This window comes from Crinia signifera, chromosome 2 (genome assembly GCF_055691185.1).
Source record: "Crinia signifera chromosome 2, ASM5569118v1, whole genome shotgun sequence".
Lineage (NCBI taxonomy): Eukaryota > Metazoa > Chordata > Amphibia > Anura > Myobatrachidae > Crinia > Crinia signifera.
Window position 1 is genome coordinate 283,320,991 of NC_139218.1, and position 22,015 is coordinate 283,343,005.

The following is a 22,015-nucleotide window of genomic DNA, read 5'->3' on the forward strand; positions in this document are numbered from 1 at the left end:
GATAGCATTGAATTAAAATCGGAGCATACATATACACATATTATATAATAAACAATAATAAATGTATACATTAATATATTCTGCAAAGCAATGGAGATATTAGAAAATAATTTGGCCGAGCTGTAATAGGGTGCGATTTTTTGGTAAAAAAGACAAAATTGCACGGTTACCGCAAAACACACATGTAACAAACTATTTGCCGTAACCAAGAAATCGTACATTAAAAATTGCATTCGGAGGTTTTCTCATAGAAAACATAAAAATCACAAATGTAAAAAAAAATGGTACTTATGTAGTATCTGGGCTGCCGATTTAGAAATCGGATCGGATCGCATTGCATCGTATCGCATCGCATGCGACCAAATCGTATGCGATGCGATGGTCAAGATTTTTCCATAGGATTCAATGTTAAAATGGTCTGAGTCCATTTTAACATAGAATTTAATGGGAAAAAGGGGTCCTTTTCCTTTCCCCACTATCCAAGTGGGCATGGAGTTGGATATAAACCTGTGGCGAGCGTAGCGAGCCACCGAGCCCGAAGCGTGGCGAGCGTAGCGAGCCCCGCGAGGGGACACAGAATACTTTTTAAGAAATATGCGTCCCCTCGCGGGGCTCGCTTCGCTCGCCACGCTTCGGGCTCGGTGGCTCGCTGCGCTCGCCACGCTATATAAAATCAACTCTATGCCCACTTGGATAGTGGGGAAATGAACAGGACCTTCTTAACATTGAATCCTATGCAAAATCGCATCGAATCGCATCGCATCGCATCTGATTGTATGCCTTAAGGTAAGGCATACAATCACAAAATCGGCAGCCCAGATACTACATAAGTACCAAAAAAATTGCCAAAACAGACCTGATTCTGGCAGGCGAGTTTGCCAGAATCATGCACAGATCATTGAGATCTGTGCATGGTTATGTCTGCAAAAGTGTGTAAAAAAACGGCGGTGGTGGGGGGAGAGTTGCATTTTTTTTTTTTACCCCTGGATAACCTACTGAAGAAGAGGACCAACCTGTGGTGGGAGCATGGCAAGGTAAGTATATGTATGTATGTATGATAATAAACTTGTGTTTTTTGTTTTTTTTTAATACATTGGTCATGCAGTAGAACTACAAGTCCCACTGTGCCCTTTAATGCCCTGCATGCTGGGATTGTGGTTCTCCAAGTCCCTGCATGTGGGGGAGGCTTGTTGTGACTTGTAGTTCCACAGACTAACTCAATATTTTTTTTAATCTAAATTTTACACAAAAATATCAGCCTGGCACCTACAGCCCAAGGTGTGCCGGGGACAGCCCCAGGACTCAGCCCTGGAGGTATGAAGCCTGGGGGGGATCCCTTGTGACCCAGGGCTGACCAGTCAGGGTGATACTGCTTTGGCCGGGGGCACCTTGTATAAAAAAGTGTCTCCCGGCTGTGTCATTACACTGCTGGCTGTTGGAGACCAGTGAAGATCCGTCTAGGACCGGTGCTGGTTTCTTAAATTAGAGGGGACTCTAACACTTTTTTACCCGGGGGAGAGAGCACACGCAGTTTTTCTTTAATTTTAATGAAAAACCCGCACACTCCCATTACTGGGGTAATAAAAAGAAAAGTGCCTTTACTAAAAAATACAACATTTCCTTTACAAAAAAAAAAAGTAAAATCGCCAGAAATCACAAGTGATTTCTGTCTTGTGCCAAAAAATTGGCACCCTATTACATTTCGCCCCTAATCTGCAAAACAAACTATAGTTATTAAAGTTAAAACTGTGAATAGAACAGTCAGTTTATGCTGGCTTCTCTCTCACTGTTTTATTAAATTCAAACACACATTTAGGCCCTTATGCTAACTGACACGCTCCCCTGCGCAGGGGAGTGATATTAAGAGACTGTGCAATGCATGCGCATAAATTATGCGCATGTGCAGCCATTTGGTGCAAGCAGGCATGGCAAACTGCTTGTTCACCGTTCCTTTCGCACCTTCCAGTGAAGGCGGGGGTGAGGGGTTACGCCCAACGTTTCATGGGTGTCCCAATGAAAATGCTGGCAGTTCCCATGTAAATGCACCCATGACATGGGTGCGGGGGGGGGGGTGCAGCTGACATCAGCGGACGTCAGCTGCCCGCCCGCTTCCCGCACAGGGTGCTCGCATACTTAAGACATCAGAGAGGTATCTTACATATGCGAGCACTGTAGAAATTATTCGATGTTCGGCGACCATCGAATGATTTCCTCCCTGCGTGCAAGCGGTGAATGGATGTTTATGCAAAACATCCATTCACATGCGTGCGGGGAAACTTACCGTGCGGGGGTGGGGTGGGGGTAAACGGTAACGCGGGCAGCATTTGGTTGAATCGGAAAGCTGCGAATGTTGCAGCTTTGTGAATCAAGCAGAACAACCTCCTTAGTCAAAACTGTGCTTATACCCCATCTAGTGATGCTTTTCATTTCAAATTAAATGGTCGATAGTGTCTAGATAGCCAGTCATTATGTCGACATGCACAAGCTTGACATTGACAAATGAGCGACACAAGCAAAGGTCGACGTATTAAAAGGTTGAGTTTTTCACTTTATTTCAATTTTGCTTTAGGGACAGGTGCCTTGTCGGAGTACAAGTGGATGTTGAAGTATAAAAAGAAAGTTAAAAAAAGTCTCTAAATCGCAATAATTTTATGCGATTAATTACGATTCAAAATTGTAATCGTTACCTACCACTAAAATATATATATATATTATTCCATGATTCCAGTGGGGGCACCCAGCAAAGCAGAAATCTAGCGTCTGAGCCAGTGAGTGTGCCGGTCTGCTGCTCTTTCTATATATATATATATATATATATATATATATCTATATATCTCATGTCGACCTTTTCATGTGTTAACCAGTGTCATGTTGACCTTGAACGTGTCAATCTAGACACTGTCGAGCTACCATCCGGATACCTTATTTTCCGACAACTGCAGTTATAAAACACAAGCTTTGTAGCAATACGTGTGCTGCCGAATGCATTATCCTGTATCCTACCCAAGAATGAAATGGTGTTAAATACAGCTTGGCCTAATGCTGATCTGATTGTGTGGTGTAATGTATAAATAGAACAGAGAATCACCAGACATACTTGTGCATCATAGCTATAGATTCTCTGCATTTCACATGGTCCATGCCAAACGTTAGGGAAAAGCGACGAGCCAACTCCTTCATGTTAGTGAATGACGAGGAGGACTGGGTGGCACTGTCATGTGCTTCTCTGTACTCCAGAAACAGCTGCAGACACATCACCATGCCAGATAAAAAAAAAGAAGCAAAGCTGGGTCATGTCTTTTTAAGGAACAAGGGCATTCAGTTTTGTTAATTTGCATTTATTTTCAGCTGTCTCTGAGTGACCTTCCTTACTTGTGTCAAGACCAGCAATGTGAGGTCATGCTTCCAGTTATTTGGCTAGATCAGCTAGGAAACATGCAGTGCAAATCACAGCACATTAGCTTAAGCACATAATACATTCTACTTGTATTATCCTTTAAAAGGCTTCTGATGATTTACCTTCAGATACACAGTACTTGATGTATTATTTGTACAGAAGGGCATTAATATAGAAATGTCATTGAATTGAAGTTTATAGTACAGGTGTGTCCCCATACGCCTAGCCTCAATATTCCATGCTGCACAAGATGCATACAGTGGGTGGCCCCAGTTACCATGCAAGTCAGCGTTGGCCATCTTTTTTGCTAAAAATGCATCTAAGTTACAACCAGTGGTGTTTTTAACCTATGGGCTGCAGCCCCCCCCCCCCAGGTAAAATCCGCTGCTGTGTGAAGCCAGATGCAGTCTGTGAGACTGCCAGTGGTTTCTTATTGGAAGTCTGACCTGCCAGTCACCCAAGGCAATCCCATTGGGAGGTGTTCCCAAAAAAAAAAAAAAAGGTTTATGCGCAGTGCCAAGGACGATACTGTGCATGTGCCAAAACTTGGACCGTGGATATGCTTCTATGGATAGCGCATGCACAGTACCGAAGAGGCTGCTGCGCATGCACTGGTCAGGCAATCGTGATGGGAATCCGGACCAGCAGGGAACCGGCGGTGGGGTCCAGCAGCGGTGGTGCCACTATTTACAACTGAACGCGGAACATCCTGCAGTGATTCATTTGATATGCAAGGACACTTATCTACTGTAGTTCTATAAGTAGAGGTCAAATTCTTACCTGTTTCAAACACAGCACCAGTGTTTTCGCGCTCTCTATCCGGCTGGTCTGTCTTGTTCTACTCAGGGTTTCCTTAATTATATCCCCAAAGTCATTGTAGGTCTATAATGATAAAAAGAAAAAGTGTTTTCTGGATTGCACTGTCCGTGCCAGGCTAACATTAGCCAATCAAAAAAATGCAAGTTATGGCCCCCATACACTAATTTGGCCACTTTTCCAGCAATTCCGAAGGATTGGGCTGAGAAATTCGGTGGAAAGTGGCCAAATTGGTTGTGTTTGACACCCGATCCAATGTGCGGTCACTGAGATTTTGCATATATTGACAAACCTAGACAGAAATACATAAAACTGTGTACAGAATGTAGTCATTTACCTTCATATACTGCTTGTAAATCTCTGCTACTGCAGACATTTCCACTACACTGGAAGCTATCAGCTTACAATAAACTGCTAGCAACATCCTTCTCCTGTGTAAAACGTCCAGCATCACTTCCTCATCTGTCTCCGCTAATGCTGCAGGCACATAATAACAATAGAAGATCATTAGCTCTTGTGCAATGTTCACATTTAGACCCCTTTTACACCACCTCAAAACTCCAGGTCTTCGGCGGGTCAGAGGCGGTGTAAATGTGTTACGCCGTGTCCCTTTACACAGGACTTCTACCCAGGTCCTGACCTGGGTAGAACACGGCTAGGACCTGGGTAGAAGGCGGTATAAATGGGTACGCCGGGTCGGATGACCTGGCTCCCATTTACATCAATGGGGGACGTACAACCTGCGGACGGCAGCGTCCGCAGGTTGGACGGGGAGCACAGACAGCCTGCGGTGCTGTCTGCTATACTCTGCAGACAGCAGCGGCAGCGGAGGAGGTGAATGGATGCCTGTGTGCGGCATCCATTCACCTCCCGGACAACGGTTTGGGGGGGGGGTGCACGGGGGCTGGTGGTAGCCCAGCAGCTTACCTTGGTGCTGGGCTGCCCCCAGCACGCGATCGGTGTATCCGGTGGGGATCATCGCGGTCCCGGCGCTTGGAGATGATGTCATCTCCAAGCGCTGCCTCAGTCTATACTGCGGGTGGGCACCACAGTGCAAATGGAGTAAATCCCGGATCCAACCCGGCTTGGATCCTTCTTCCAAATGCCGGGTCGGATCCGGGATTTTTGATGTAAAAGGGGTATTACATGAAACATACAGAAACATCTTACACTCAATAGCTGCCCAGTGAACAGGACACTGTAGTGGAACACTCAGCATTTGGTGATAATGGCAGTTGTGTACACAGCTGCTGGCACATTGATCTCTCATGACCTCTCTACCTCTGCTAACACCATCATACACAAGTATAAACACTGTAAAATACTATTATTGTGATACTTCAAAAGAGCTAATGCTAGGCTCTAGATTGGACTTGATCTAGTACAGGAAACAGGAAGGAGGAAAGGGTGTTGTCTAGTGAAAGGACATGAAATTACAATAAAACTAAATTATTATTCCCTTTAACACATTTTCACCAAACACAATGAAATATTAAAAAACACGGTACTTATGTAGTAGCCGGGCGCCCACTAAGCAATTTGGGTACTTGTTTCCTAGCACGGCGCCAGCGATAAAAATTGTATCCATCGGGACCTAAAAAATCGCGTCGATCGCATTGCATGCAACCAAATCGCATGCGATGGACACGATTTTTTACATTGGAACCAATGTAAAATGGTTCCTGAGACCAGATTTTACATTGGGCCCAAAGTTAAATGCCCCCCAGACCCCTATTTTCATTGTATCCCCACCCTGACGGGTGAAATAACCCCCCATGATTAACGCCAATCCGAAGAGTGGCGAGCGGCGGCGGTACGCGTCCTCCGACCTTTTCATATCCCCACTATCCACGTCGGCGTGGTGTTGATTTTATATAGTGTGGTGAGTGCAGCGAGCCACCGAGCCCAAAGCGTCCGCTCGCCACACTATATAAAATCAACTCCACGCTCGCCACGCTTCGGGTTTGCGTCAATAGTGGGGTGACGTTAACAAATGGGGGGCCATTTCCCATACAAATTACCCATAAGGGTGTGTATACAATAAAAAATTGGGTCCATTGGGGCATTTAACATTGTTCCCTATGTAAAATCGCGTTGATCGCATCGCATGCCATTATAATGGCATGCGATGGACGCAATCAACGCGATTTTAACATTGACAGTTAATTTTACAATTGATTCCTATGTAAAAACGCGTTGATCGCGTCGGTCGCATTGCATCCCATTATAATGGCATGCGATGGACGCGATTTCATCCTTGCCGGAAATAAAGGCTCTTAATTGACTTAATTAAGGCATGCGATTAACCACGACGGGCGCCGTGCTAGGAAACAAGTACCAAAGATTATATTTCCTATAGAAGGTAAACATTACAGGTCATTATGATGAATAAAAAGGTTTGCTTGACAATTTTCACACCTATTTTTGACAAACTCACTTTGCACTCAAAGGGTTAACATCCAGGATATATACACATACATACACACACATACACACAGATCTCGGATTCAATATAGGGTTCTTAGAGCTAACAGTTTTTGGTTAAGGGGCATACACACGTAGAGATCTGTGCTAAGCAATTTTGCTAAGCAATTTTTCTGGTGTCAAGATCTCCCATGGAGAGCACATACACACGCAGAGATTTGTGCTAAGCAATTTTGCTTAAGCAAAAAAAAGGCAGGGTTGTGGTTCAGAATGAGAGATTGCGATCAGTATCGCTCATTCTGTACACACAGACAGATTTGCAGTCATTTGCTAAGCAATTTGACTAGATTGTGACTGCATGCATTGACTTCGTTAGCAAGAGATATTTAATCTCTCGGAGCATACACACGGAGAGATCTGTGCTTACTTTCTAAGCAATCTGGTCAGATTGCTTAGAAAATAGCACAAATTTGCATCCTTGTGTACATCCCTTAAGTAACAGAAATATATTAACAATAAAGCTTTGTGACCTCTAAATAAACAAACTCCTGGTTGAAAAGCCGTCAAATGTAAGTACACAAATTGTATCTGTGCGGACCCTAAACAGTAAATGAAGGGTAAAGGTCTGGATTTCAGTGTTCACATAATCAAACACAATTAGTGCCTTATGTCTGTTATTCAGCTGCAGATTAATTTCCCTGCTAGTATTCCCCAAATAGATGTATTTATTATACATAGCTACTAGGTGTTACTTGGTGATTCAATTACACATAAATGATAGGGAGTGGGTAAAAGCCGGAATACGTTTAGATCATAAATCTTTTGTGGTTATTTGTATAGTCTATATTGCCTAGCAGCATTTGTGTTGGAAATGGATACACTGTTATTAAAAATAATCATCAGCAATAACACCTAGGGGGCTGTGTATAATACATAAATCTATTTGGGGAATGTAAACAATAAAATCTACTTGTGCAAAAGTCCATCCTTTTCTTTTCTAGGGCCGAAGTGAGACTGGATCACAAAGCACATTTTTCCTTTAATGGACAAAACCATGCTGCACTGCAGGTGGGGCAGATGTAACATGTGGTTTGTAGAAGAGCAGAGTTATTTAGTTTCTGTGCAAAGTAAATAATGGTTCCTTTATTGTTACACTGCAATGCAATATGGTTATGTCCATTAGAGAAACAATGTGCTTAGCAATCCAGTCTGAATCCCCAATATTCTCAATGGGGCTATAGTATGACCCCTATGTACTAAGCTTCGCTTTAAGAGTTTGGGCCCTTTAGCGTACGCCACTTTCAGTTGGCAGTATGGAGGCACTACCCAACAGCCTCCGTTCAGGTCCAGCATCTAACACTGTAAAGGTAGCTGTGTGAGATTTTTTGGAGGAATTATTTGTGAAAGACTCCTTCAATGCCCAGGATGTAATGCCATGGAACAGCGATTATCACTACCCCTGTCCGTGTGAGTAACAGTTAGTGCACAGAAGCAGAAATATTGATTAAACTGAAATAGCCTGTGTCAATATGGAACGTTAATAAATAATCACGTAATTTCCATGATTATTACCGGGGAAGATGATGAAGTGGTATCAGTGCACAATATGTGGGCTGACACAGCTTCTACCCCATGGATTACTGTGCTGATGACAGAGGTGCATAGTGAGAAGGTGAAAGAGAAAGCACTATACCAACATGATCCGTGCCAGTATAATAAACCAGCCCAATAGTCCCTGAAGTCTGTTACTACTGTGTGCTCCAGTATTACATTTCATACATATTGTTAATATATCTAGTGAAATATTTATCCAAAATATCACAACGGTATTTACTATACGGCTTAAAAAGCGATGATGGCTTTGAGTATCGCCCATATTCCTGTATATGCATTTGTACTTTGTACTTTTCTCTGAAGACCTAATAAAAATCTATTAGTGAAAAAAAAAAAGCGATGGTGGCATTAGCAGGGGGTTTCTCTTGTGTTGCGTTTAAAGGTGCCCACACACTAGAAAGATCTGCGATCTTAAGATGTGCGCATAAATTAGCCTTCAAAACTTTGGTCTGCCCTGGACCAAAGATTTCAGGCAAGCGCACATCTTTACCAAAGATTTTTCTTAAGATCCCGTGTGGATCTTTTGTTAAATCTTCTGATCTTTTGTGCAGCATGTAAGATCAGAAGATTCAGCTAAAGATCCACGGGAGCGCGCATCTGACCGATTATCGGTAAATATCGTACGATATATCGGCCGATTTATCGAAAATCGGACAATCGGCCAAAAAATCGTTCTAGTGTGTTGGCACCTTAAGTTTCTCTCAGGACCACATATCATTGCTATTTGTATGCTGATGACATATGTTACACCCTAATTCTCTGCTGTTGTATTCAGTTTGGAACACAATGGGAGAAATTGGAATCTGGAATCTTATTGATCAAGGTTTGTATATAAAACTTATGGCTCACTAACAAACAAAAACACCTTTTCCTTTCTCTTCATCATCTTGAAAGACATGGCGTTGTACAAATGACAGTAGCTGTGATTCCAGCTCCGAATTCACATAGCAGTGAGTGCTCCCTCCTCTGTTATGTAGCACCATAAGTAGGTCACACAGGGAAAGGAAAGCCTGAAAAGAAAGAGTTGACATTGTACACACACAGAAACATGATCACAGATAAGAACCCCTTGGACCATCTAGTCTGCCCCCTTTTTTAACCGTTTTATTACCTCACAACATATTAGATCCTTAGGTCGTAAGAAACTTGCTATGACTAGCCCAAGCATGTTTAAATTGATCTACTACTGTATTCGCCTCTACCACCTCTGACGGGAGGCTATTCCATTTGTCCACTGCCCTTTCTGTTAACTAAATTTCGGTACTTATGTAGTATATGGGCTGCCGATTTTCTGATTGTATCCCTTACCTTAAGGCATACAATCAGATGCGATTTGATGCGATTTTCGGCAAAATCGCATCGAATCGCATCCGATATCGCATGCGATGCGATTTTGTATAGGATTCAATGTTAACAAGGTCCTGTTCATTTCCCCACTATCCAAGTGGGCATAGAGTTGATGTTATAAAGCGTGGCGAGCGCAGCGAGCCACCGAGCCCGAAGCATGGCGAGCGGACGCAGATTTCTTAAAAAGTATTCTGTGTCCGCTCGCCACGCTTCGGGCTCGGTGGCTCGCTACGCTCGCCACAGGTTTATATCCAACTCCGTGCCCACTTGGATAGTGGGGAAAGGAAAAGGACCCCTTTTTCCCATTGAATTCTATGTTAAAATGGACTCAGACCATTTTAACATTGAATCCTATGGAAAAATCGGGACCATCGCATATGATTTGGTTGCATGCGATGTGATGCTACCGATCCGACCCGATTTCTAAATCGGACGCCCAGATACTACATAAGTACCTACATTTCCCTTGAACCTTTCTTCCTTTTACTTTCATTGCATGTCCTCGTGTTCTAATACTTCTCGGTACTTGTGTAGTTTCACGGCACCAGCGTGGCCGTGCGCTACTTCAGGGTTCTGCGCTCGCCAAACTTCCTAAAATAAAGAAATAAACTCCATGCCAACGTGGATATTTCATACCCCCACTATCCACGTTGGCATTGAGTTGATTTTAGATAGTGTGGCCAGCGTAGTGAGCCACCGAGCTCGTAGCGTGGGCAAGCGCAGAGAGCCCCGCAAGGGGACTCAGACGCATGGCCACGCTGGTGCCGTGAAACTACACAAGTACCTACTTCTCTTATTTTGAAGAAGGTCTACCTACTGGTGTTGGAACTTGTGCATGTACTAAAACCATTTATTGCATTTTGGAGAACACTGCGCCACTACCTCAACCTCATTGGATCACTTTTTTCGAGAACATTTGTGCTTATGGATTATAAAATGGATTGCGCCTTATACCATACTCCGGGCTTTGCCAATTGTAAATGAGAAGTTGCTATAGAGGGGAGGAACTTCAGATGTTGCCCAGCTATTTAACTGGTTTATGACCTGATTGCATGGCTGCAAATCTTCATAGCCCAGCGATCCGGTAACCCCGCCAGAGTGCATCCCCGCCGATGGCCGTAAGTAGAAGGAGGCCGCTGCTGATGTCAGCGACCTTCATTCCCAACGGCCGGGCAACACCTGCATTTTCCAGAGCACTCCCAACTGCCAGTGTGCCGCCCCCAAACACCCGGCTCCTGACACTCAACTTTGGAATGGCCAGGGATGGCTAACAATTGCTGGTTTTGTTCGCAAGAACAGCTCGTGCATGCACGGTCATCCAAAAATCGCCAGGGCTGTGGATTCACAGCCCTGCAATCACGGATGAATCAGGCCCATTGCACCAAGAAGTATTATATTGAAGTAGTATACCAACAGTAATCCTAAAATGGCTTTAATGTACTAAGTAGAAATGTACTAAGTAGAAAAAAAGTTGAAAAGCTTTTCAGTAGGGTAATAACATATCATCTAATTTTTCCTTTTCTAAAGGTTTTACTACACTTTATAATTTTATTTTGTTTAAGCCATGGAGGCTACCTCAGGTCTCCCACCGCAACACCACTGATAAATCCAGTATAACATTACTATAACAGCAGCTGGCATGCTAGGAAATGTTAGGATTGCTAGGCAGGAGAGACACGTGTAATGTATTTTCCACTACTAAGACTAGGAGGCTCATCTGTCATTAATTGCACATACAGTGCAATCTGGGTGTGAAATTAGGATCACATTGCAATATGCGATTACATCGTCAGGATTTTTTATCGGCCACCCACAGGGACACAGGCTCCGTAATGAAAATGCATAGCCAAGGAATTAAAGTTATGGTTCCTGGTCTCAATTTTGTAACCAAAGGGCTTTCTGTGGATGCTCCCTTCCATTTATACAACCATAATGAGCAAAGGGCACCTATTGCTAATGTAAATATAATGACAATGGTTAGGAAGCAGTTACAAAAGAACTATTAAAGTTTTCCACCATTGTTGTCACTATTTAGGAAGATATCATGTAATTAACCATTCAAAGTGCACACAAGATTGTAACTGCGTGCAACCTCCATGGACAATCATGACAGAGAGAGATGTTATTACTGCCAGTGAGAAATAATACTTACTGTACTTTAGCAGCTAAGAAGGGTGAAGGCCACCAACAACCCACCACGGCCCTAACTGTGTGTAGTTTGTATAGTCTCCCCGTGCTTGCATGGGTTTCCTCCGGGTACTCCAGTTTCCTCCCACAATCCAAAAATATGCTGGTAGGTTGTCTCCCGACAAAAAATTAACCCAAAAATGAAAGTGCGTGCATGGTACATGTGGTAGGGAATATAGATAGTAAGCTCCTCTGGAGCAGGGAAAGTTCAAATATTCGGTACTCTTTACCTAGAAGGGCGCCCATCGTGGTGATCGCGGGCATCGCGGGCAGTACATTAACGGCCGCGACGCGATGCCCGCGATCACCGCGATTTCCCATAGGGTTCAATGTTAAATTTTGTGCTGACCGCGATTTTACATTCAATGCTTCAATGGCCGCGATTTGGCCATAGGAATCAATGTTAAATGGGCTACAGAGCCCAAATAGGCACAATTAACCCTTAAATGTCCCCCCAAATTTGTAACGCCACCCCACGATCCACGCCAACCCCAAGCGTGGCGAGCGCAGCGAGCCCGCGAGGGGCGGCGGTACGCGTCCTCCGACCTTTTCATGCCCTACTATCCACGTCGGCGTGGAGTTGAGAATAGAATAGTGTGGCGAGCGCAGCGAGCCACCGAGCCCGAAGCGTGGCGAGCCCCGCGAGGGGACGCGGATACCTTCACAGTTATACGCGTCCCCTCGCGGGCTTCACAGGTGTCCGTGGCCACGCGGACACCTGTGAAGTCCGCGAAGGGACGCGTTTACCTGTGAAGGTATCCGCGTCCGCTCGTAACGCTTCGGGCTCGGTGGCTCGCTGCGCGCGCCACACTATTCTATTCTCAACTCCACGCCGACGTGGATAGTAGGGCATGAAAAGGTCGGAGGACGCGTACCGCTGCGCTCGCCACGCTTCGGGTTGGCGTGGATCGTGGGGTGGCGTTAAAAATTTGGGGGGACATTTAAGGGTTAATTGTGCCTATTTGGGCTCTGTAGCCCATTTAACATTGATTCCTATGGTAAAATCGCGGGCATTGAGGCATTTTACATTAAAATCGCGGTCAATCATCCTTTTTAACATTGTTCCCTATGGGAAAATCGCGGGCAGCCGATTTTTATGTACCCGCGATGCCCGCGATTTTTTACCCCCGACGCCCGCGATTCCAATCGCTGGCGCCCTTCTAGGTAAAGAGTACCAAATATTCTCTGTAAAGGGCTGCGGAATATGTGTGCACTATATAAAGAACTGGTAATAACTAAAATAAATAGACAAGGATAGCTCTGAAGAGGATAGTGCACAGTTGCAATCTGGAAGCAGTAAGAGTCAAGGGAAAGGGCAGGAAAAAAGGGGAAAGGGTACAGGTTCTTAATAGCAGGGGTATCTAAAGATGGAAGTCATACCTGCTCTCTCACACACTGATCTCGATGAGTCAGGTATTTCCTACCCAAGTGACAAAAGTGTCTCACCCGTGTTATATGGGCACCAAGCTCCTCCTTCAGAATGACAAAACCACACAACAAAGCTCACAATTTGAATCACACAAAACAGACAAAAAAACCAATGCAAGGTATTTTGGTTTGGGGTGATTTGAATTCTAATTATACTTAAACACAGCCTTTAAGAACTTTTATGTAGTGTGTTCGATATTTCATAGAATTTCATTTAAATGCTAAACATGGATTTACTCTTATAGCAAAATGATTTTTTAAACAATCAAGTCTAAATTACCAAAACTCGAAGTTGCAGATAGCAATATGTCAATAACTATTGGCTGAATAACTAAACTGATCAGTCCTCATTAAAAAATTCTACCAATTGTCCTCTATTCATAAAAAAGAGAGATAAAAACCTTTACAGAAAAAATATTTCAAATAAATAATTTTCCTGCAGGACACTGAACCCTAGCTTCTTTCCCATTTCTCCCACGATTTGTGTTACTATCGTATGACTATTGCATGGTCCTCTTTCCTCCGGTTCTCACCGACCTCCTGCCACCATCTGTACCTCCTGCCACCATCTGTACCTTCCAATGGCTGCCCGCCCCCTAGTAGTATACCAATTACTCATTTTAAATCAGGGAATAATAATAATCCCATAAATTAATTAAGCTTTTGTATCATCTTTTGTATCATCTTTAACTAGTTAATGTTTTATAGATAGTATAGATTTACTAAATATTTCATTAAATAGCATTTTACAATATTTTTTTGCTCCTAAAATACTTTTAGCATTCATTTTTCATTTCTATATCCGGTTTTAAAGATCGAGCATACATTATCGCTATCTGCACTAGATTTGGGATGCATGACCCATTCACGTTGCTTTGGCATAAAAGAAGGAAGGCACAGGGAAATGCAGGGGTGGTTTACAGTTGCCCGGAAACCCCCTTTACCTACAGCCTGGCCAGCAGCCACTACATGCAGTATAAAGGTCCCCGAGGAAGGAAACACCTCCCAATGGGACTGTCTGTCATGTGGGTGACTTCCAGGTTGGACTTCCAATAGTAAGTCAATGCCAGTCATCGTGAGCCAGTGCAGTCTCACAGACTGCATCTGGCTCACTGACATGAGCTGAAATATCCTAATTTACTGGGGACTGCAAGTAGGTAACATCTATTGCTGGTCATGCCCCATCTGGCCAGTCTCCCAGTACCAATCAGCTTACCCTCTCGAATATTAGGAGCAACGCAGCATTTATCCTATCCTCCAGTATGGTGTGTAACCAGTCCCATTTTTAGTTAAGCAGGTACTGCTAAACACCTACCATAACAACCATAATTATGTTAAAAACCTTATCCAGCTTTCAAAACCAAAAAAAAATAAAATGTACCTTGGTCTGGGTCTCTTCTATGGTAGGTGCCAGCTGCCAGATAATGGCATAATACATACACCGGAGAGCTGGTAGCACTAGCTAAACAAAGATAGAACATGATACAGATAAAGATTTATTTTATAGTTGATTGAAACAGCTACAACATATCATAAATACTTCAAGTTTGCTCAGTAATACACATGAACAATCTACTCTTTTATGGTGCATGTAACTAGGACTTGAACTGCTTTTTATTGTTAATCTTTATCTTTTGCTAATTCTTAAAGTCTCTTAATTTGATGCAGGCAAGGATAAAAACAGCCTGTGGCTAATCAGATGCACCACAGAATATTTCCGGAGACTGCTGTTCTGATCTTGTGGAAGACAATGACCAGTCTCTGTCCCCCATGCGATTGTGCTAGGGAAGAAATAGCTACACGACACGGGGGCTGTGTTATGATGTTAAGATAGGTTGGAAGTAAGCAGGAAGATACAGACTGAGCATTATAGTGGAATGAGCACATACAACCAAATTGTTCAACATAATCTAACAACTTGTTATCAATTGTTATTGTTAAGGTATAGAAACACAAGGAAGAAAGTAGTTTGCGTGCCTGGCATGGACACAAAACCACAGGGAGTCCTTCACACAGTAACCAATTACCCCTTAGCATTAGAAGTGTTGTGAATGGACCAGATTCAAATGTGGTTGGAGTTGTGCTCATCATCCCAAAGTACTGCTGTCCCAACAGAAGCTGTTTAGGGGAACGGAAGAGGCCAGTGATGTCAATCGTAGGATGGAGAGTTCATGGCATCTTATATGGGCAGCTTGCATGGCACCATGGTTGCTATAAGCCTTTCAAAGCTATGTCCAAGGATGTAGGTCCGACCTGTTATAGACACATCCTGCTGCTTTAGCATAAACCGCTATCACTGTTGTTTCCAAGGAAGAAGCAGCGATAGCAATTCCAACTACATCTGAATTGGGCCCAATATGCTTTGTACGTACAAGGAATTCAAAATGTGTCATTACAATATATATAAATAGAAAATTTTATTCCGGAACATTACCTGCTCTGGCAAGCACTGTCGCTCCATATCAAACACAAGGAGCTGAGAGGTCTTCTCATAGAGGTTCCACTGAGAAAGGTTATGAGCGCTGCACAGAAAAGTTTAACAGAACAGTATACTGTAACTGATACTTAGATATTTGCTCTAAGGAGAAACTTATTGTTATCTCAATGTAGTTTGCATTTATCGTAGTTTCTAATTTGTATTACTTGTGAAAAACAATAAAAATATTTCTCAAAAAAAACAAACAGAACAGGCTATTACAAGTTTACATTGTCATAGGTCCTTTTTCTCAATGTTGTTAGAAAGAAGACCAGTCACTATAGTTTTGCAATTCATACAAAGGGTAATGGTACATAAAGGGATTTTTGTAAGAACTTACCGTTCGAATCCCTTTCTCTGATATGGTCCTGGTGACACAGCTCAACACTGGGATGTAGGAGGGTCCGAAGGAGCCAGGCACCTATCCTAAAGCTTTAGAGGGTAGGCTCCTCCCCTACTGCATCCCTGGACTCTTCAGTTCAATCTTTCAAAGCCACTGGAATACATTAACTCAGTACAAACGCCTGCACATATTATATGCACATTTTATAACAGAAACTGTTAACTTTTAACCATTTTAACATGAACATCATGAACTTCTGGCATACTTACTGAGCGTAAGGGAGGGATCGCTGTGTCACCAGGACCATATCAGAGAAAGGGATTCGAACGGTAAGTTCTTACAAAAATCCCTTTTTCTCTTTCAATGGTCCTGGTGACACAGCTCAACACTGGGACGTTCCAGAGCCGGTCCTTTGGGAGGGTACGCTCAGGTCTGCAGCTCTCAGCACTGCTCGCCCGAATGATGCGTCCTCCGACGCGAACTCGTGGAATCTATAGAATTTGGCAAATGTGTGAACAGATGACCAAGTGGCAGCTCTGCAAACCTGCTCAGCTGTGGCCCCATGTCGAACCGCCCAAGAGGTGGCAACTGACCTGGTGGTATGCGCATTAATTCTGGCCGGCACAGGCCTACCCACTTTAGTGTATGCAAAAGCTATCACAGATCGCAACCACCTAGCAATAGTCTGCTTAGAAGCAGGCCAACCAATTTTGTGTACGTCATACAGTACCAATAATGTGTCAGTCTTTCTGACACTCTTCACTCTGTCCACATATATGCGTAAAGCACGCACAACATCCAAAGTTTTCAACTTGTCCCTTTTCTTAGAACCCTCTGGGGGTTGAAACTATCTCCTGATTTAAATGGAAGGCAGAAACTACCTTCGGTAAAAATTGAGGTACTGTTCTCAGAACAGCCCTGTCATCATGAAAAACTAAGAAGGGAGATTTGCATGACAAGGCTCCCAACTCTGACACTCTTTTAGCTGATGCTACTGCTAACAAAAACACTAGTTTCCACGTGAGAAACTTAAAGTCAGCCGACCTTAAAGGTTCAAAAGGTGCCTTCTGAAGGCAATCCAAAACCAGTGACAGATCCCAAGGCGCTACTGGTTGCTTGTAAGGGGGTTTTAGTCTGGATACCCCTTGTAAAAAAGTTTGAATCTCCGGCAAAATGGCTACTCTTTTTTGGAAATAGATGGATAAGGCCGAAATCTGCACCTTCAATGATTGAAGGCTTAGGCCCGATGAAAACCCATCTTGCAAGAATTCCAACATTCTTGCTAACTTGAAGTGAGATGTGTGAACCTTTCTCCTCTCACACCATCTAATGTAAGTCTTCCAGACTCTATAATAATTCGCCGAGGAAACAGCTTTCCTGGCTTTTATCATAGTCTGCACTACTGCGTCAGAAAACCCTTTCCTTTTCAAAATGGCGGCTTCAATAGCCATGCCGTCAAAATCAATCGTTCGGAATCCAGGTGACTGAATGGGCCTTGTCTTAGTAGATCTGGTCTCGGAGGTAGACGCCATGAGTCCACAGACAACCTCTGAAGCCTCGAGTACCAGGACCTCCTTGGCCAATCTGGGGCCACAAGAATCACCGGAACCGACTGGTCCTGTATCCTTTTCAAAAGTCTCGCTAACATTGGAACCGGAGGGAATGCATAAAGAAGATCTCCCTGCCACTGAGTAGTCATGGCATCCACTGCCTCTGCTAGCGGATCTCTCGTTCTGGCATAAAACCTGGGCACCTGATGGTTGAACCTGGATGCCATCAGGTCCACATCCGGAGTACCCCACATCACAGTGATCTGGTGAAACACCTGAGGGTGTAAGCTCCATTCTCCTTCCTTGAGCTCCTCCCTGCTCAGGAAGTCTGCTTCTATATTTTCCACTCCTGGAATGAATATAGCCGATACCGCAGGCACATTCTGTTCCGCCCATAGGAAGATTCTGGACACCTCCCACATGGCCAATCTGCTGCGTGTACCTCCCTGGTGATTCAGATACGCCACAGCTGTGGCATTGTCGGTCTGAATCCTCAAAGGGAGGTTCCGTAACCTGTCTCCCGCCAAGGAAATCACTTTCCAGACAGCCCTCAGCTCCAAGATGTTGATTGGTAATGCTGATTCCTCTGCCGTCCACAGGCCCTGCAGCCTGAGATCCAGGACTACTGCCCCCCAGCCCCTGAGACTGGCGTCGGTAGTTACTACCAACCAGTCCCAGGTCTGTAATGACCGACCCCACTGAAGGGAATCTACTTCTGTCCACCATTTCAAGGAGTCTCGAGTGTCCGAAGACAGCACTATCAGCTCCGACTTCATGGTCTGTGTGTTTCCTGACCAAGCCGACAAAATGTTCCATTGGAACACCCGAGAGTGGAACCTGGCAAATTGAAGCGTCTCGAATGACGCCACCATTTTCCCCAGGAGCTTGAGGCACCTCCATACTGACAAGCTCGGAGCTCTGAGAATCTCCTGCACTAGAGTGACCAGGTCCCTGGCCTTTACCTCTGGGAGAAAAACCCGATGGAGATGGGTATCCAGTATGACTCCCAAGAATTGAAGCCTCTGTGATGGTACCAACTGAGATTTTTGTAAATTTAAAATCCAGCCGTGAGCCTGCAAAAAACTGATGGCCTCTGCCAAGTGACTCTGAAGCATGGCTGCTGACCCTGCTTTGAACAGGAGATCGTCCAAATAGGGTATTACTGTGATTCCTCTGAGCCTCAGCACCGCCGCCATCACTGACATTATCTTTGTGAATACCCTTGGCGCGGTCGCTAGCCCAAAGGGTAACGCCCGGAATTGTAAATGCAGGTTTCCTATAGCAAACCTCAACAGGGTCTGATGTTCCGGGTGGATGGGAACGTGCAGATATGCGTCCTGGACATCCATGGACGCCAAAAATTCTCCCTGGTCCAGACTCAGGAGTACTGACCTTAAAGACTCCATCTTGAAATGGTCTACCCATAGATGGACATTTAAGGATTTCAAGTTTAGTATTGGTCTGAAAGACCCGTCTGGTTTGGGCACCAGGAACAGCGTGGAGTAAAAGCCTTTCTTCCACTCTGCCCTGGGAACCGGAATAACCACCCCTTTTTCCAAAAGGGAATGAGCCGCTCTCATAAGAGCTGTGCGAAGGAGCGCCTGTTTCGGCACGGGTGTGGGTATGAACCTCTTCGGAGGCAACCCTCTGAAAGGGATTTTGTAACCCTGGGTAATAATCTCTAAGACCCAGGAATCCTGGTCTAGAGAAGCCCATGCGTCCCTGAAATTTGTGAGACGCCCCCCCACCTTTATCACTGTCGGGCCTATCCCCTGACAGTCATGCGGAGGGTTTGTCCTCTCCTTTGGAGGCAGGCTTCTTATGGAAGGAGCCAAACTTGGACTTTTGAGTTTTGCCCCTAGAGGCCTGAAACTTTCCCCTGAAGGACTGTCCTCGAAAGGACGCACCACCTCTAGGGGAGGGCCGAAAGGACGGCCTAAAAGCAGAAAATCTGGACGTCTGCTTTGCTGAGGAGGCCGGCAGAAATGTACTTTTGCCGCCCGTGGCCTGTTTTATAATCTCCTCTAATTCAGTACCAAAGAGTACCTTTCCTTTGAAGGCTAATGTTTCCAGAGCCTTCTTGGACTCATTGTCTGCTTCCCAGGCTTTAAGCCAAAGCACTCTCCTGGCATTAATGGAGACTGTGGACACTCTGGTCGCCATTTTAATAGCTTCCTCCTCTGCTTCCACTGCATATTCTGCAGCCGCCTTAATCTTTTCTGCAAGCAGCAACGCACCAGGATCAGCCTGCAGCATGGTGCATAAATCACCAGCCCACTCTATCATGGCCTTAGAGACCCAGGCTGAAGCAATAAGGGGCCGTAAGGTAAACCCCACCCCTTCAAAGATAGCCTTGAGGTTACCCTCCAGCTTTTTATCCACAGAATCTTTGAAAGCTGCACCGCCCTGTACTGGTAACACAGTAGCCTTGGACAAGCGTGCCACTGAAGCGTCCACAACGGGGACCTTTTCCCAGAGCTCCGCATGAGACTCTGGCATGGGGTACAGACTAAGGAATCGCTTAGGCATCTGTAGCCTCTTATCAGGAGTCTTCCAAGCCCCTTCTAACAATTCCTGTAACCCCTCATCTGAAGGAAAAGTAACAGCCTCCTTCCGCTGTCGCTTAAAAACACCTTTTACAGGAGTCTTATCCTCCACAGACAGCTTTAAAGCCTGCTTCACAGCTACAATGAGATCCTCTATACCAGCAGCAGAGGTCTCTTCCAAATCATCACCCTGATCCCAGGGGATGTCAGTATATTCTCCCTCCTCCTCATCTACCACAGTAGTCATAGCATAGGACCTTCTAGGGGTCCCTGCAACATCATCCATTTTGTCCAGCATTTCGCTGAACCTGTTAATCCCTTTTGCAGTATCCTGCATCACCTGAATCAGCGCAGGATCTGCCTGGGTAAGAGGTAAGGAGCCAGACGACTGCTGAGATGATGGCATAGGTCTCTGTGATTCTACCAGCCCATCACTCTGCCTGTCCAGAAGCTGCACCAAAGCGTTTACTGACCTGCCTAGGGCCCTGGCCCACGCAGGTTCCATCTGCTCTGCCCTATGGGGTTCACTACCCATGGGTCTCACATCAGCGCAAGTAATACATAAGCCCCCCTTGGCCATCTGCTCAGGGACAAACATTTGTGTGCAAACATTGCACGCGCTCAGTGCACTAAGGGCTCCCTCCCCCAAAACCACAGCTTGATGCTCAGACATGATGCAAGTGATAAATGTATATCTATCAGTATACACAGTGCAAACAATGTACAAGCGTTTATACAGAGGCAATGCACCCAGTCACTTAGCTGTCTGTTGGTTTCAACTGCGGGGAAGCGATGCCCAGGAAATCCAAGTCACTCTGCCAGGATCAGTAAGCCAGCTCAGCTCCGCTGCAAGCGTTCTGAAAGGCGCCAAAGTCAGAGTGAAGGAAGAGACCACAAGTCCCTGCTGCTGCGGGGTCCGTGACCTCTTGGCGCCAACCACCCCCAGCCAGCCGCTCCTTAGGTAGGATTTCCTAGTTCCAGTGTCTCCCCCTCGACTGGGGATCACTTGGAACATGCCTGTCACAACGCTGCTGTCCTCTCATATAGGAGCTCAGCGTGTAAGCTCTGCATAAAATGGCCGCCGCCATCACGGAGCGCCTGTCCCCCATGATCCCCACCTAAATGTGGAGCCGGTTTCAGGATACTCCGGAGCCCAGGCAGCCTCTTAGAAGAGGCTGTAAGCGCTGCACAGGGAGACCAGACAGCGTCTCCCCTGTGCACAGTGAGCTGACAGGACGCGCTTCTGTCAGCTCCTGCTGCGCTAGCAGTGTGAGGATTCACTAAGAGAATCCTCACACTGTGCCTACCTAGCTAGGGTAAAAGTTAATAAAACAATAAAAATTCCCTAACTACTCTAATTCTTCGGCTGCTCCTGCAGCCCTTTAGAATAGCACCCACTCCAGTGGGCACCTAACACGAACTGAAGAGTCCAGGGATGCAGTAGGGGAGGAGCCTACCCTCTAAAGCTTTAGGATAGGTGCCTGGCTCCTTCGGACCCTCCTACATCCCAGTGTTGAGCTGTGTCACCAGGACCATTGAAAGAGAAATTGGTGACAGCAGACAAGTCTTCAAAAGCCAGGACAATATGGAGATACAGCGAGCTATGACGGCAGTGCCAATAGCTCACTATCAGTATTCAACTGCCCCCCTTTCCTTGCCATATCCACCTCGCTGGTTCTTTTCAGCCAGGTGGAAAGGGCGAATGTGGCCATCAAAACGATGGGCTCACCACAAAATGCAGAGTGCTTGCTGCATTTTCGGCAAACATTGTTGTTTGAGGGAATCCTCGCTGTCCTCTGATGGCAAGGATTTTGCTGGAACATTGACGGCGAGGATGGCTTTTCATCACCCAAAAAAAAAACAATCCTCGCTGTCCAAGCTCCCTCG

The 22,015-nt window shown here is 45.1% G+C and overlaps 1 protein-coding gene across 4 annotated transcripts in view; it reads right to left on the minus strand.

The window, feature by feature from the left end:
• Positions 1 to 22,015, minus strand: part of LOC146057470 (cohesin subunit SA-2-like) — a 126,004-nt gene that overhangs the window by 26,244 nt on the left and 77,745 nt on the right. For all 4 annotated transcript variants that reach the window (XM_083168738.1, XM_083168736.1, XM_083168735.1 and 1 more), the window contains 7 exons: positions 15,648 to 15,735; positions 14,595 to 14,675; positions 13,166 to 13,258; positions 9,117 to 9,261; positions 4,551 to 4,690; positions 4,178 to 4,279; positions 3,098 to 3,243 (listed from right to left, as the gene is read on the minus strand). In XM_083168738.1, coding sequence (XP_083024864.1) covers positions 3,098 to 3,243; positions 4,178 to 4,279; positions 4,551 to 4,690; positions 9,117 to 9,261; positions 13,166 to 13,258; positions 14,595 to 14,675; positions 15,648 to 15,735 — 795 coding nt within the window. The remainder of the gene's footprint in view (positions 1 to 3,097; positions 3,244 to 4,177; positions 4,280 to 4,550; positions 4,691 to 9,116; positions 9,262 to 13,165; positions 13,259 to 14,594; positions 14,676 to 15,647; positions 15,736 to 22,015) is intronic.